This window comes from Perca fluviatilis, chromosome 5 (genome assembly GCF_010015445.1).
Source record: "Perca fluviatilis chromosome 5, GENO_Pfluv_1.0, whole genome shotgun sequence".
NCBI classification, from domain to species: domain Eukaryota; kingdom Metazoa; phylum Chordata; class Actinopteri; order Perciformes; family Percidae; genus Perca; species Perca fluviatilis.
The window spans coordinates 40,881,095-40,898,202 of record NC_053116.1 but is presented as its reverse complement, the minus strand read 5'-3'; the positions used below and the strand labels follow the sequence as shown (position 1 = coordinate 40,898,202).

The 17,108-nt window shown below is 43.1% G+C and overlaps 2 protein-coding genes across 2 annotated transcripts in view; one reads left to right on the top strand and one right to left on the bottom strand.

Annotated features, from left to right (window-relative positions):
* The window catches only part of itpr3 (inositol 1,4,5-trisphosphate receptor, type 3), a 180,267-nt gene that overhangs the window by 127,272 nt on the left and 35,887 nt on the right, over positions 1 to 17,108 (top strand). Inside the window, 3 exon segments of the mRNA XM_039800493.1 lie at positions 924 to 1,008; positions 14,334 to 14,509; positions 16,059 to 16,218. Of these exon segments, the coding sequence (XP_039656427.1) occupies positions 924 to 1,008; positions 14,334 to 14,509; positions 16,059 to 16,218 (421 nt within the window).
* On the bottom strand, positions 8,324 to 9,793 carry LOC120558575 (cold-inducible RNA-binding protein-like). Its single transcript, XM_039799615.1, has 2 exons — positions 9,332 to 9,793; positions 8,324 to 8,803 (listed from the first exon to the last, which is right to left on the bottom strand). Exons 1-2 carry the CDS (start codon positions 9,675 to 9,677, stop codon positions 8,658 to 8,660), a joined length of 492 nt encoding a protein of 163 aa, XP_039655549.1. The 5' UTR covers positions 9,678 to 9,793; the 3' UTR covers positions 8,324 to 8,657.

The following is a 17,108-nucleotide window of genomic DNA, read 5'->3' as shown; positions in this document are numbered from 1 at the left end:
CCAGTGTTTGCCTCTACTGGTGGCCCCCCTAGTGTTTGCCTCTCCCGGGTGGCCCCCTCGGTGTTTTCCTGTACTGCTGCGGGCCCCTAGTGTTTGCCTGTACTGGTGGCCCCCTAGTGTTTGCCTGTACTGGTGGCCCCCTAGTGTTTGCCTGTACTGCCGGGCCCCCTAGTGTTTGCCTGTACTGGTGGCCCCCTAGTGTTTGCCTGTACTGCCGGGCCCCTAGTGTTTGCCTGTACTGCAGGGCCCCCTAGCGTTTGCCTGTACTGGTGGCCCCCTAGCGTTTGCCTGTACTGGTGGCCCCCTGGTGTTTGCCTTACTGGTGGCCCCCTAGCGTTTTGCCTGTACTGCCGGGCCCCTAGCGTTTGCCTGTACTGGTGGCCCCCTAGCGTTTGCCTGTACTGCCGGGCCCCCCTAGTGTTTGCCTCTACTGGTGGCCCCCCTAGTGTTTTCCTGTACTTTCGGCCCCCCTAGTGTTTGCCTCTACTGGTGGCCCCCCTAGTGTTTGCCAGTACTGGTGGCCCCCCTAGCGGTTGCCTGTACTGGGTGGCCTAAGCGTTGCCTGTACTGGTGGCCCCCTAGCGATTGCCTGTACTGGTGGCCCCCTAGCGTTTGCCAGTACTGGTGGCCCCCATAGCGGTTGCCTGTACTGGCGGTGGCCTGCCTTGGTACTGGTGGCCCCTAGCGTTGCCCGGTACTGGTGGCCCCCCTAGCGTTTGCCAGTACTGGTGGCCCCCTAGCGTTTGCCTGTACTGGTGGCCCCCCTAGCGTTTGGCTGTACTGGTGGCCCCCTAGCGTTTGGCTGTACTGGTGGCCCCCCTAGCGGTTGCCTGTACTGGTGGCCCCCCTAGTTGCCGGCCCTGTAGACCTGGTAAGTGGACCCTGTGGAGGAGGTCTTGGTGACGTGCTGTGGTCTGTTTCAGGGCATCTCTCTGAGGAAGGTTCTGCTCCAGAACTACCTGCTACCCAAGAAGAACACCAGCGACCTGGCCGAGCTCGGAGCTGCAGGTACGGAGTCTGTGTGTGTGTGTGTGTGTGTCTGTGTGTGTGTGTGTATCTGTGTGTGTGTATCTGTGTGTGTGTGTGTGTCTGTGTGTGTGTGTGTATCTGTGTGTGTGTATCTGTGTGTGTGTGTGTGTATCTGTGTGTGCGGGGGGGGGGGGCTTCCTGAGTGTCCTCCCCCATTCAAATGTTGAGCGTCAAACACTACATTTCCTGCTTTCTGGTTAATTTTTCATGCAACAATTTATGGTGTGAATGTCTTTATATATTTATATTTATATATATATATATATATAAATATATATTTATACATATATATATTTATATATATATGTATAAATACATGATCAGGTCACTACTTTCATGGGATTTGGGGATTTTAGTAAATTTTATTAGCCTGATAAACCAGACCCACATCCAGATGTTGGGTCTAGGGAACTCCCCATTGGTCAGGGCTCAATCTGAGGGGGCGGGATAAACGGTTGTCTTTCAAATTCCCTCTGCACCAATAGGATAGCGCTCCAACCAATCAGAGCAACGCTAGCTGATAGATTCAACTTTAAACTCTGAACACATCTTCCTTTTTTAAGAATGACTTCAGAGCCGTTCTTTGTTCTTTTCTCAAAGAAAAGCTGAACTCCAAGTCTTCAGAAGACCTCTGTTCACCAGCAGCAGCAGCCATAAGCCCCACCCACCGACTCTATAAACGATGTGATTGGCCTGACCAGAGTTTCGTTTTTCCAGCTCGCAAGCCAACGGAGAGTTGCTAGACGACCCTGTTGGTTACATTTGCTGTCATTAGGGTGGTCTAGATTTCTAGGCTAGTATTTTATAGCACGTAAAGAAACATTGATAATAAAATGTTGAAAAACGTAAAGAAAAAATGTCAAAAAAGTGACACAAAAAATCATCAATACAGCGCAGAAAGCTAGTGACAGAAACTTAAAAAAGAAGCGACAAAAGTGTCCAAAAAGACGACCAAAACGTTGGAATTTTTCTTTACATTTTGACCTAGAAAAACCCAAAAGTGGCTCGCTGGTGGACCACGCGAGGGTTAGCCAGAGAGCGAGCGCGTGCAGACACGCTGCAGCTCAGCTGGGTTCATTTAGTTATCTCCATTTTGGATTATTTTCCAGATGAATGGATGGATTTTGTTGTTTGTTTGTGGAAGAAAAAGTGTCCGATGAGTTTTATTCTCTGCGCAGTACCAACGTGACATCGTGACTTCGCGTAAACACACACGCCACTTTCCTAAAGCCACGTGGCGTGTTATCTGGACGCACTTTGAGCTCTCCACATGTATTTGTGTGTTATACAGCAACGTCACAGCGTCAACACACACGCCACTTTAAATAAAAGCCTATTCTACCATCGAAGGCAGGGCGCTACAGATGAAAAACAGCCTTTTGGCTAATTCTAATTCCCCTTTCATAAATAAACTAAACTCAACCTTTATAAAGCCACGTTATCGCAAGGCTACGGTTGGGTTTAGGGAACGCCACGCGCGGGACCAGACCCCCGGTCTCCTGGGTGAAGGTCCTGTGTTGTTTAACCCATCCTCCACTTCCATACTACTCGCTACGGCGCCAATTCACACACAATCCCAAGGTAAAGTAGGTCAACGGAGGCCAAACGGCGTTGATAAACACGCTACAAAGCGAGTATGTGTCTTGATAAGTGGCGTGTCATTAGAGCTGGGCAGTATATAGATATTATATCGATATCGTGATATGGGACTAGATATCATCTTAGATTTTGGATATCGTATTATCGTGATATGATGTAAGCGTCTTTTCCTGGTTTTAAAGGCTGCATTCCAGTAAAGTGATGAACTTTTATAAGACAAGATAGATAAGATATACTTTGTTGTACCCAAAGGGAATTTGTTTTGGACTCTGTCCGTTCTGCAGCGTTACAGAGACAACATACAATACAAAAAAGACAACAAATACAAATATCTCTCAACACATACTCTCATGCAACACAAACATACTTCCATATACATATAGTAAGCGTATTAACTACTCTTTCATTGGCATAGTTGATACGCTTTTCTGACCTTACCAGACTGTTGTAACTGTTCTATTATTCACCTTTACCCCCTTAGTCATTATATCCACATTACTGATGATTATTGATCTAAAATCTCATTGTGTAAATATTTTGTGAAAGCACCGATAGTCAACACTACAATATGGGTTTGCGGTATCGATATCGAGGTATTTGGTCCAAAATATCGTGATTTTTGATTTTCTCCGTATCGGCCAGCCCTATGCGTGTCATACATAGGCCACTTCATGACATCGGTGTGGCTGTGGAGACAGAAGCTCTCAACAAGCTGTGGGACCGTCTCTCATTCAAAGTTACAGGAAACATCAGAATAACAAAAAGCTGAGAAGTTCTTTCACTCCCAAATCTATCGGAGGAGATCTGCATACAGAGCCAGCAGCGTGTGCTCAGACTATTGAGAAACGCTCCTTTGTTATACCGAGGTGTGACCTCCGCTGGAGATGGAGCTCTGCCTCTGAAACAAAAGGTCTCTCTCCCAGCGACTAAAGTCAAAATGCTCTGGCTTAACTTCTCCAGGAGCTGGAGGAGGAGATTTGCATAAGCATCTTTCTGACCAAGTAGTTACAGGACCCTAGTTAAAGGAACAGTCCACTTCTAAACAGATCTACTGACTACTCTCCCCCACAACTGGTTTTTACCATTTACATTCACACTGGCCCAGTGGCCATAGGGCTGACCTTCTGTTATTCTAATCACAGCCATCTAACCCCCACTATGTGGGAAAGACCCTGACATGAAGTAGGAGCCGAAAGAGTTACAGGACCTGTAGCCAGAGGAACTTAATAATACTGTGTGTGTGTGTCTGTGTGTGTGTGTGTGTGTGTGTGTGTGTGTGTGTGTGTGTGTGTGTGTGTGTGTGTGTGTGTGTGTGTGTGTGTGTGTGTGTGTGTGTGTGTGTGTGTGTAGTGGAATAAAAAGTCCAATATTTCTCTCTGAAAGGTAGTGGAGTAGAAGTAGAAAGTGACATGAAAAGAAAAGACTCAAGTAAAGTGCAAGTACCTCAACATTTGGTACTGAAGGACAGTACTGGAGTACATGTACTTAGTTACATTCGACACAACCGTATCCCAGGTAACATAAACGCATATTAGCCAAAACATCGTTGAACACTCCAACTGAGACAGGACAGGTTTCCACACAGATTCTACCTTGTGTTTAAAAGGTTGTTTCTGCCTCAAAATGACTTAATTAACAAACTCCACCAGACTCCATGTAAATAATCAGGACTTTTATCATCGTAAAACACACTTCATTCAAAGTAGACAGAAACTAAATAAAACTATCAAAAGCCGTCTTGGTTCATCTTTCCACTGTTCCAACAATCACCACTCTGGTTTGGTTGAAATAAACCCTTAATTCACCCATTTACATGTGGAGATATGCTGGCTCTATACACGCTAAAAGTCCTGATTATTTACATGGAGTCTGGTGGAGATATGCTGGCTCTATACACGCTAAAAGTCCTGATTATTTACATGGAGTCTGGTGGAGATATGCTGGCTCTATACACGCTAAAAGTCCTGATTATTTACATGGAGTCTGGTGGAGATTGGTGATGGTGATTTCGGGGCTGTTTCATGTTAAACTAAAAGGATCTTACTCTTTAACTAAAAGGTCTAGCTCTGTAGGGATCCATCCCATAATGTTGTCAGACACTTACAATTATACTGTGTTCCAAATTATTATGCAAATTATATTTTACACTGATTTTCCTAAATAGTCGATGTAAATTATATAATATATAATATCATTTTCAAGTCACCAACCGTTAGGGTATAAGTCGAATGTCACTGAACCAACCATCCAATGAAAACAGGATTTTTTCAAAAATAAAGAATTCAAAAATGCACTGTTCCAAATTATTACGCACAACAGAGTTTCAAAACATTTTAGGTTGTAAAGAACTGAAACTGGTCATTTGCTGAATTTGCAGCATTAGGAGGTCATATTTACTGACATCAAAAGCTAGTTCCATCCCCCCCACCCTAACAGGACCAGTCCCATGTAGAGATGTGTGGCTGACTCAGAGCACACATGGGTCTGTGCAGAATGAGGGAGGTTTCTAATTCTCGAATTCATCAGATTCACAAAGCAGCAAGCAGGTATTTGAAGCTGCTGGTCCCGCCAACCTCAAGGTGTAGGATCCTCCAGACCACATGTGTCAAACTCGAGGCCCGCGGGCCAAATCTGGCCCCTTGCAGATTTAGATCCGGCCCGTATATGATATATCAGTTTAGGTTCACAATACATTTTGGTCCTCCTAGTTGTGCACCAAACCAAAAACACAGGAAAGTGTTTTTTAAACTGCATTTACGTGACATTCAGAGCAGAATTTGGCAGATTTGCCGACTCTGAGACTCAGAAATTCCTCCAGAAGCAGAGAGAGTTTAATATTCAGGCTGAGATACAGATTGTTGTTAAAAAAAAATGAATCATTGTTTTGCTTGATATGCTAAATTCTACGATGGCTAAGGAACTCTTTTGATGACTTATGTAGGGCTTCGTGTCAACAAAAATGCAACAAAAAGTGTAGAAAAATGTCAGAAGAAGCAACAGATTTACAAAAAGGTGACAAATGTCTGAGAAAGACACAAAAAAGTCAGAACAAAAAACAACAAAAATGATGAAAAAAGCTCCCAAAATGTTATTAAAAAAGTGACATGCAGTAACAAAAGCATGTCAGTAATCTCTCCATGTCTGGCCCCTTGGTGTGAGTCTCTATTTCCAGTGTGGCCCTCTGGGAAACTGAGTTTGACCCCCCTGTTCCAGAGGCTTGCAGTGCATGAACCTACTATTCGGCCCCTAATTTTTGTTGTTATCGTTCCAATATTTTTGTGGCTTTCTCACACATTTTTTCATCTTTTTGTAAATTTTTTGCTTTTTCTTTTTGTCACATTTTTGTTGACATGAAGTCCTACAAAAGTCATAAAAAGAGTTCCTATAGCCATCGTAGAATTTAGCAAATCAAGCAAAACTATTTTTTTTAACAACAACTTCTTCTCAGCCTGAATATTAAACTCTCTCTCTCTCTCTGCTTCTGGGGGAATTTCTGAGTCTCAAGAGTCATTGAGAAATGCAGTTTAAAAACACTTTCCTGTGTTTTTGGTTTGGTGAACAACTAGGAGGGCCAAAATGTATTGTGAACCCAAACTGATATATCATATACAGGCCGGATCTAAGTCTGCAAGGGGCCGGATTTGGCCTGCGGCCCTCGAGTTTGACACGTGTGGTAGGCCCCTTTAGGGTCCCTGAAGGTGTTAAAACAGGGGTCAAGTCTGGCCCGTGTTCCCTTTGTTTTGGCCCCTCATGGCCCTTTGACACGCTCATTATTCTCCTCTTATTTTGAAAGTGCTGTAAATTGCTAACTGTAATGACTACAGAGCAGCTAAAATGTACTTAATCTGAGCGATGTGTAAAGCACAGCGCTGTTAAAACTTCCTTATTAAATCACACGCGTAAGTTTTATCTACGATAAATAAATAAAAAATGAGGGTATTTCTTCTCTGTCCGTGCTGGGAGCCGCGCTAACGTCAGCCAGTCAGGACGGAGCGATGAGAAAAGATCATTTAGTGAGTCAGCTGGAGCCCTGATGTTGAGAGACTTTAGAAAGACCAGGACAGGGATCATGTCTCCCTCTACTGCAGGGGATACATATCTGTTAACCTTCTGTAATATGGGAGAGAAATGCAGATTAAAGAGCATTTATTTCAGATTTTTTTATGTTAATTTTCTTATCAAATATAATACATTTTCTCATAAAATCAACATTTACTTTTTGGCCCCGTGGCCTTTCATCCAGAGACAGTTTTGGCCCTTCAGATGAAAGAATATGGGCACTTCTGATGTCGAGTTTCTGACTGACCACTTTCTGCCACGGTACAAAAAGAAGAACCGGGCCACGCACCATCTCATGCTGCAAAGAATACCTCTGTGTCCTCGGCCGAAAGGAGAGAAAGTCACGGTGTGGGGGGGGGGCAGTTTGCATCCAAACAGCAGCTCTGGGGGGGCTATTCTGACATCCTGCAAAGAAACTCAAGCAGAAACTCTCCATGGACTCACAAGTTCAATGGATGCAAGAATTATGAAGGTGATATCAAAGAAGGTTCCTATGGTAACATGGGACTGGTCCTGTTAGGGTGGGGGGGATGGAACTAGCTTTTGATGTCAGTAAATATGAACCTCCTAATGCTGCAAATTCAGCAAATGACCATGTTCAGTTCTTTACAACCTATAAACTGATTTGAAACTAAACCGTGCAGTTTTGAGTTTTTAATTTTTGAAAGCATCGTTTTCATTGGAGGGTTTGTTCAGTGACATTCGACTTATACCCTGACGGTTGGAGACTTGGAAATTATACTATATATGATATAATTTACATCGACTATTTAGGAAAATCAGTGTAAAAATAGCATTTGCATAATAATTTGGAACACAGTGGAGTGTGTCAGCAGCAACAAGAGAACTGTTAGGAGCATGTGTCCTGTCTCTGTCCTGGAGGCTCAGCTCTCACCTGCTGGAAACCTTTTCCAGGTGCTGGATGGTTTTGGCACACCTGCCGGCTGCTACAATACTGATGCTAAACTGAATAAATTAATATGAAATAAAAATATATGCTGAGAATGTGACATGCAGCACAGCTACAACACCACGACCCCTTAACCAACACACACACAAACAGGGAAGCTAGAATCAAGTTAAATCTTTACTTTGAAGGTTTATTGGATATTAAGTTTAGATGCTTGACTGTTTTTTCAGACCCTCTTCTTGTAATCTTTCATATTCTCACCAGATCAGCTGCCTGGTAGGAGACAGGAACCATAACCCCCTAGCCCCCCTTCTTCTAGAAACCACATTCAGCAAGTTTTACCCCCCCCCCCCAAAAAAAAAGTCCTCCACACCACACTAGAAAATACATTCAGCATGTTCTGGCTATCAGCTTTATTTATGTGGTGTAAGCTAGGATAAGATAAAGTTAAAATGGTCAATAATCATGTGAAATAGCATTTTTATAGCTCTATTTTAGGAGGACCCTCTCAAAAAACAATTTTATATAATATATATAAATAATTGACCCATATCTTTCAGACCTACAGAACATCCCAGAAAATACTCACATTAAACAAATTCAGTGTTGAGTTTTTATTTCATGAATGACTCCGATTATAATAGTAAACTAAAGCAGTGTTAAGCTTCACAGGCGCCATTTTGTGTCACAGATCAAAGAAAAATTAAAAAAGAAACTCCGAACCAGAACTTTAAATACAAACTATATTTATTTGAACAAAAACATGTGAATGTGCATATAATACAGTGACAGCGTGCCAGAGGGACATCTTACAGGTGTCACTCATCCCATCTTTTTCTTCTCAAACATGGTTTTTATCACAAAAAAATAGTGGACCGTTTACATTCTTTTTCTTCTTAAACATATTCGCGCGCTTAGCTGCTTCAACAGAACTTCGGAAACTAAAGGTCAGCAATTAACACGTGGGCATTTTATCTTCTCTTTTTGAGCAGCCATCTTAGAAATCCGGCCAGCCATCCAGGTGATGCTCCTGAATTATTTCTTTTAGAGACAGTTTTACTTAGTTGTAGTCCTGTTGGTCGCGGTACCCTCCGTACCCGCCACCACCCTGCCTGGAGCCGCCGCCGCTGCGGTAGCCTCCGCCGCCACCTCCGCTGCTCCTGTCGCTGCGGTCAGAGTAGCCGCCGTCTCCGCCGTAGTATCCACCTTCAAAATAAAAGACAAACCGAGATTTAAAGAACTTTCAAAATAAGACAAAAACTGATTTAAAAAAAAAAGCATTTGGGAGCATTTGAGGCCTTTATTCCCTCCCATAGGACAAATGGCGACATGAAATGGGACAAAGAGAGGGAATGCCACGCAACAAACGGCCACAGGTCGGAGTCGAACCCACGGCCGCTGCATCGAGGAGCAAACCCTCCCCCACCCCACATGTGCGCCCGCTCCACCAACACCAACTGAGCTAACCCGACCAGAACATCACAAAAGGTGATTATATAGCATATTTCAACACTTTTAGACACGTCAGAATATGCAAATTAAACTTGTGAAAAAAAAATTACTCCGCCAAAAAAAAAGGGAAAGTGATTAAAAGGCCTACCTTTTAAATTTACTCGTATTTATATTACTTTAGCCATTTTACATGGAGCTTGGGAAAAGAGTTTAATATAAAAAAAATATATTTTTAATTAAAAAAAAATTTAAATGTTAAATTTAATTAAATTTCTGCCTCACCTCCTCTGCCACGGCCGCCGCCGTACCCGCCTCGGCCTCTCGGTGCCGAGCCGTAGCCTCCTCCTCCTCCGCCACCGGACCGGCCACCTCCGCCGCTCTTTCCCGCTTCGTCCACGCGGATAGCTCGGCCATCCAACGTCTTTCCATTCATGCCCTCCATTGCGTCTTTAGCATCCTCTGAATTCTCATACTTCACGAAGCCGAAGCCCCGAGAGTAGCCCGTGTCTCTGTCTTTGATCACGTCCACTTTTTCGATGGTTCCAAACTTGCCGAAAGCCGCCGCGAGAGACTCTTCCGTCGTGTCGAAGCTGAGTCCTCCGATGAACAGTTTACCTTCGTCCGACATCTTTGTTCAGCCGAGTAACGTGTAGCTAGCTAGCTTCGAAAATGAGAGAGAGAAGAAAAGGCGCAGCGTCTCTTCTGATTCTTCTTTGGCGGAGTGCTCTGCCAGATGCGAGGCGGGGGCTTATGTATGGTATGAGAGTACGTTTCATAGGACGGCGACGACATGTCCCGCCCTTTTTTCCACATCTGATTGGTTTAGCCTAACCAATCGTTCGCCTTCATGCCTGAACCTGCTAAATCCAACCAACGAACGCAGCAAGTAGCAGCCAATCAGAGGCAGAGCTGGGCGGACCTTGCCTTCGCCGTCCTAGGAAACTGCAATTTGATTTGCTGCGTACTGATGCGCTTCATTTCCGCATCGTGGTCCCATTTTTTATGTAATTTTTTTTTAGTTTTTTGTATTAAACATTGTAAATAAAGCGAACAGCGCGTGGGACGTTTTAGTTTAATTTATTATTGAACTTTACACAAGTACATCAACAGTATGTACACACACACACATCTGTAAATACTCGGGAAGAGGGAACACGTGGACGGTTTTGTGTCTTTGTGTGTAAATCCCAGAGTGGTGCTGATGAACTGGGAGGCTGCAGACCATCACATGGGGAGCAGCTCTCGTGGGGGGGGGGCGTCTCTTTCAATTTCAACTTTATCAACTGTTGTGTTAGGAACTTGACTTGGAGTTTGGTGCAGGCAGGAAGTGTTTTCACTCCACTCCTACTGGGTAAATATGAGATATGACTTCTCTATGAGAATATGTCTCACACACACAGCAACATTAAAGGCAAACACGCTGGAAGTGTTTCCTCTCGAGGTTAGATGTGGGAGGAGGCTGCTCCGGTATGTTACAGCTCTGTACAGTCATGTCTTTTAATATCTAATATCAACACGTTATTACATCCATAACTTTTAATATCTAATATCAACACATTATTACATCCATATCTTTTAATATCTAATATCAACATGTACGAGCCCTCAAACCTCTTCATGCTTGACAAAAAGCTGGATACAGTCACAACAACAAAGTCACAGTATATTGTGTGTGTGTGTGTGTGTGTTTGTGTGTCTATATGTGTGTGTGTGTGTGTCTATATGCGTGTGTGTGTGTGTGTGTGTGTGTGTGTATTCATCTGTATGTGTGTGCTTGCCTGCATGAGTGTGTGTGTATGCGTGTGTGCGTGAAAACCCAATTACATCACATTACATTCAATTGTAATTGAAAAATTTCCCAACTGGGGATCAATAAACAGTATAATTATTATTAATTAATTATTAATTATTACATTACATTACATTACAGGGTAAAGCCATAACCTATGGCCAGTCTGGTGTCATTGGTAGGTAATGTGATGTAATGTAATGTAATGTGAGACAGAAGTTCCTAAGAAGCTGTAGGATTCTCTCTGAGAGGGTTTCTACAGGGTCTTAAAAGTCTACATCAGAGGTGCCCAAATTCTTTCATCTGAAGGGCCAAACTGTATCTGGATGAAAGGCCACAGGCCAAAAAGTAAATGTTGATTTTATGAGAAAATTTATTATATTTGATAAGTAAATTAACATTAAAAATCTGAAATAAATGCTCTTTAATCTGCATTTATTTGCAGAGAGAGAGAGTTTTAATATTCAGGCTGTTAAAACATTTTTATAATTGTTTTGCTTGATTTGCTAAACTCTACGAAGGCTAAGGAACTCTTTTTGATGACTTATGTAGGGCGTGATGTCAACAAAAATGTCGGAAAAAGCAACAAATTTACAAAAAGGTGACAAATGTCTGAGAAAGCCACAAAAAAGTTGGAACAAAAACAACAAAAATGATGAAAAAAGCTCCCAAAATGTGTGTGTGTGTGTGTGTGTGTGTGTGTGTGTGTACATCTTAGTTTTTGTGTAAACAGTGTCGCAGCCAATCAGATTTATTTCTCCTTTTAATCTGGTTGTATTAATATGTTTTATTCAGACGCGGAGCTGACAGCAGATAACTTTACAACATTAGATCATGACTTCATATGACTTTATTCTACATACTATAATATGACTATATATTACTTTCTTCTACATACTATACTATGACTATATATGACTTTATTCTACATACTATTTTATTCAACATACTATACTATGACTATATATGACTTTATTCAACATACTATAATATGACTTTATATGACTTTATTCTACATACTATACTATGACTATATATGGCTTTATTCTACATACTATAATATGACTTTATATGACTTTATTCAACATACTATACTATGACTTCATATGGCTTTTTAGTGTGTGTGTGTGTTTCAGTATGTGTGGTAGTGTGTGAGTGTGTGTACATCTTAGTTTTTGTGTAAACAGTGTCGCAGCCAATCAGATTTATTTCTCCTTTTAATCTGGTTGTATTAATATGTTTTATTCAGACGCGGAGCTGACAGCAGATAACTTTACAACATTAGATCATGACTTCATATGACTTTATTTTACATACTATAATATGACTATATATGGCTTTATTCTATATACTATAATATGACTTTATATGGCTTTTTAGTTAGTTTTTGTGTCAGTATCTCTTGCCTCTCTGTCGAGCATAAAGTTAGAATTTTAAATTTTGACCCAGATGAACCAGACTCAACAGAAGGTTGAGAAGTCCTAACTTCCTGCAGCTCTGTTGACGGTGACCAGACACCCGGTCCTTTAATACCAAGGAGCAAATCAGAGACAAGTTTTCAGACAATGTTTCACAAGTCTGACATCTGACTATTTTTTACATTGTGATTTATAGGATATAGGTCTTAAATTCCACTCATAATGGCCTTTAAAAAAAATGTCTTAAAGAAGTCTTGAATTTGACTTGGTGAAAGCTGCAGAAACCCTGCAACACAAAGGGACCGAAAGCATCAGAATGACAAAAGCTGAGAAGTTCTTTCACTCCCAAATGTATCGGAGGAGATGTGCATAGAGAGCTCAGACTATTGAGAAGAGCTCCTTTGTTAGAGCGAGGTGTGAATCTCTGCTGGAGCCGGCTCGGACGCTCCTTTGTCTGAAAGAAGTGTGAACTCTGCTGGAGCTAATCTGGGCTCTCCCTCACACAGACCACGCTCACAATGCCTTTGTTTTAACACGCAGCTGCAAGACAAAAGGCTGCCAGACCTGATTAATCAGGAGACACTGGAGGTCTGGGCACGAGGGCAACTCAATCAGTCAGCAGGAAACACACTAGGGGTGGGGGATCGATACAGTATAGTATCGCAATATTTTTAGTGGCAATACTGTATCGAGACACAGACGCCAAGTATCGATCTTTTATTATATATGTTTTGGTCAGTCTGTCTGCTTGACAATCCCATTTTGCAGCAATAAAATTGAAGTGAGATGAACAGACAGAGACATTTATCTTTTTAGATAAAACAGATGTTGACAAAGTTTTCTTTTGGGGACATCATTTGAAATTGGGAAGAATTTGAAGTTGGAAAAAAGGTTTTTATAGCAGAATATTGCAATATGTTTAAAATCGCAATAATATGGTATCGTGACATAAGTATGGTGATGATATCGTATCGTGAGGCCTCTGCTGATTCCCAGCCCTAAAACACACTGTTAAGGAATTCAGTTTCTGCTGCAGCTTTTAAAATGTCCCGAAATGGTGAAAGATGTGGATCAGGATGACGTCATCAGAGATGTTCAGGGTCCTGTCCCAGAGGGGAGGAGACACTGGGACAATATTCATATTTAACACGATGACATCACACTAGTTTACCTGATTCATTCATAAAAAATATGACTCAGACTGATTAATGGGTTATCTAAATAGTTTAATAGTAGATTAATTTAATAGTTGATGACTCATCGATTCATCTGTGCAGCTCTCCTGAAAATGACAGATAAGAAGTGTGTGTATGTCTGTGTGTGTGTGTCTGTGTGTTTATCTGTGTGTGTGTGTGTCTGTGTGTGTGTGTGTGTCTCTGTGTGTGTGTGTGTGTCTCTGTGTGTGTGTGTGTGTCTCTGTGTGTATGTGTATGCGTGCATGTGTGTGTGTGTGTCTGTCTCTGTGTGTGTGTCTCTGTGTGTATGTGTGTGTGCGCATGTGTGTGTGTGTCTGTCTCTGTGTGTCTGTGTGTGTGTGTGTGTGTGTGTGTGTGTGTGTGTGTGTGTGTGTGTGTGTGTGTGTGTGTGTGTGTGTGTGTGTGTGTGTGTGTGTGCAACCGTGTGTGTGGTAGTGTGTGAGTGTGTGTACATCTTAGTTTTTGTGTAAACAGTGTCGCAGCCAATCAGATTTATTTCTCCTTTTAATCTGGTTGTATTAATATATTTTATTCAGACGCGGAGCTGACAGCAGATAACTTTACAACATTAGATCATGACTTCATATGACTTTATTCAACATACTATACTATGACTATATATGACTTTATTCTACATACTATACTATGACTATATATGACTTTATTCTACATACTATAATATGACTTTATATGACTTTATTCTATATACTATAATATGACTTCATATGACTTTATTCTACATACTATACTGTGACTTTATATGACTTTTAGTTAGTTTTTCTGTCAGCAGTATCAGAGCTCTTGCCTCTCTGATTGGTTTGTCCCTTGTGACCTGGCTGTTCTGATTGGTCTGTCCTGGTTGGTTCTGATTGGTCCTGCAGGCGCGGAGCAGGAGCGTGATTGGGCGGCGGTGGCGGCGGTCCAGTGCCGTCTGGACCGGGAGGGAGGAACCAAACTGTTCACCGACCTGGTGATGAGCAGCAAGAACGACAAGATCTTCCAGGAGAGCATCCAGCTGGCCATCTGCCTGCTGGAGGGGGGCAACACCGAGATACAGGTGGGGGATCTGCCTGCTGGAGGGGGGCAACACCGGAGATACAGGTGGGGGCATCTGCCTGCTGGAGGGGGCAACACCGAGATACAGGTGGGGGCATCTGCCTGCTGGAGGGGGGCAACACCGAGATACAGGTGGGGGCATCTGCCTGCTGGAGGGGGGCAACACCGAGATACAGGTGGGGGGGGTGGCAACTAGCGCCCTATATTTAGAGAGTTTGGCCAACTCAAATCATGGGCGACATATTGGATACCATCATTAGATGACTCTACAGTGTAACCCTATGGGGCCGATATGCTATCTTGAAATAAATCTCTTATGTTCAACATAAACAGGCATATACATGTTACTATCAGCGTTAGTTAATATGTAAAAGGCCCTCAGGGAAATATTCCAGTCTATATTTACCTTCTATATCGTAAATGGGCCTCTATAAAAAGCCCATGTAGGGAGTGACCACGTCACCTAATAAGTCTCTGAGCAGTGTTTACCTTTCTAATGTCCGCTAGCATACAGGCTAACTATAGCTAGTTAGCATACAGGCTAACTATAGCTAGTTAGCACACAGGCTAACTATAGCTAGTTAGCATACAGGCTAACTATAGCTAGCTTTGTGTGTAATGTAACACAAACCCCCCCATCTCAGAGGAGCAATTTATAGGTCACTAGGGGCAACACCGAGATACAACATAGTATGGTCAGTACGCACAATACAATATCTGTGTGTGTCTGTGTGTGTGTCTGTGTGTGTGTGTGTGTGGTCTGTGTGTGTCTCTGTGTGTGTGTCTGTGTGTGTGTGTGTGTCTGTGTGTCTATGTGTGTCTGTGTGTGTGTGTGTGTGTGTGTGTGTCTGTGTGTGTGTGTCTGTGTGTGTGTGTGTGTGTGTGTGTCTGTGTGTGTGTCTGTGTCTGTGTGTCTCTGTGTATGTGTGTGTGTGTGTGTGTGTGTGTGTGGTTGTCTGTGTGTGTGTATGTGTCTGTGTGTCTCTGTGTGTGTGTGTGTGTGTGTGTGTGTGTGTGTCTCTGTGTGTGTGTGTGTGTGTGTCTGTGTGTCTCTGTGTGTGTGTGTGTGTGTGTGTGTGTGTCTGTGTGTGTGTGTGTGTGTGTGTGTGTGTCTCTGTGTGTGTGTGTGTGTGTGTGTGTGTGTGTGTGTGTGTGTTCTCTGTGTGTGTGTGTGTGTGTGTGTGTGTGTGTGTGTTGTGTCTGTGTGTCTCTGTGTGTGTGTGTGTGCGTGTGTGTGTGTGTGTGTGTCTCTGTGTGTGTGTGTGTGTTGTGTGTGTTCTCTGTGTGTGTGTGTGTGTGTGTGTGTGTGTGTGTGTGTGTGTGTGTGTCTCTGTGTGTGTGTGTGTGTGTGTGTGTGTGTGTGTGTGTGTGTGTGTGTGTGTGTGTGTGTGTGTGTGTGTCTCTGTGTGTGTGTGTGTGTGTTTTCTCTGTGTGTGTGTGTGTGTGTGTGTGTGTGTGTGTGTGTGTGTCTCTGTGTGTGTGTGTGTGTGTGTGTGTGTGTGTGTGTGTGTGTGTGTGTGTGTGTGTGTGTGCGTGCGTTCTCCTTTCAGAACTCCTTCTATAAACTGATGATGGGCGACAACAAGTCGGAGAAGTTCTTCAAGGTTCTTCACGACCGGATGAAAGAGGCCCAGACGGACATCAAAGCCACGGTGTCGGTCAACGTCGGCGAGATGACCCACCGAGCCAGCGAGAAGGAGCTGGACCACGGTCAGAACCAATCACAACCTCTCACACTGTCAGGACCAATCAGAACCTCTCACACTGTCAGGACCAATCAGAACCTTGGTCCTCTCACACTGTCAGAACCAACCACAACCTCTCATACTGTCAGAACCAATCAGAACCTCTCATACTGTCAGAACCAACCACAACCTCTCATACTGTTAGAACCAATCACAACCTCTCATACTGTCAGGACCAATCACAACCTCTCATACTGTCAGAACCAATCACAACCTCTCACACTGTCAGGACCAATCACAACCTCTCACACTGTCAGGACCAATCAGAACCTCTCACACTGTCAGAACCAACCACAATCTCTCATACTGTCAGAACCAATCAGAACCTCTCATACTGTCAGAACCAACCACAACCTCTTATACTGTCAGAACCAATCACAACCTCTCATACTGTCAGAACCAATCACAACCTCTCACACTGTCAGGACCAATCACAACCTCTCACACTGTCAGGACCAATCACAACCTCTCATACTGTCAGAACCAATCAGAACCTCTCATACTGTCAGAACCAATCACAACCTCTCATACTGTCAGAACCAATCACAACCTCTCATACTGTCAGAACCAATCACAACCTCTCACACTGTCAGAACCAATCACAACCTCTCACACTGTCAGGACCAATCAGAACCTCTCATACTGTCAGAAGCAATCACAACCTCTCGTACTGTCAGAACCAACCACAACCTGTCATACTGTCAGAACCAACCACAACCTCTCGTACTGTCAGAACCAACCACAACCTGTCATACTGTCAGAACCAACCACAACCTCTCGTACTGTCAGAACCAACCACAACCTCTCATACTGTCAGAACCAACCACAACCTCTCATACTGTCAGAACCAATCAC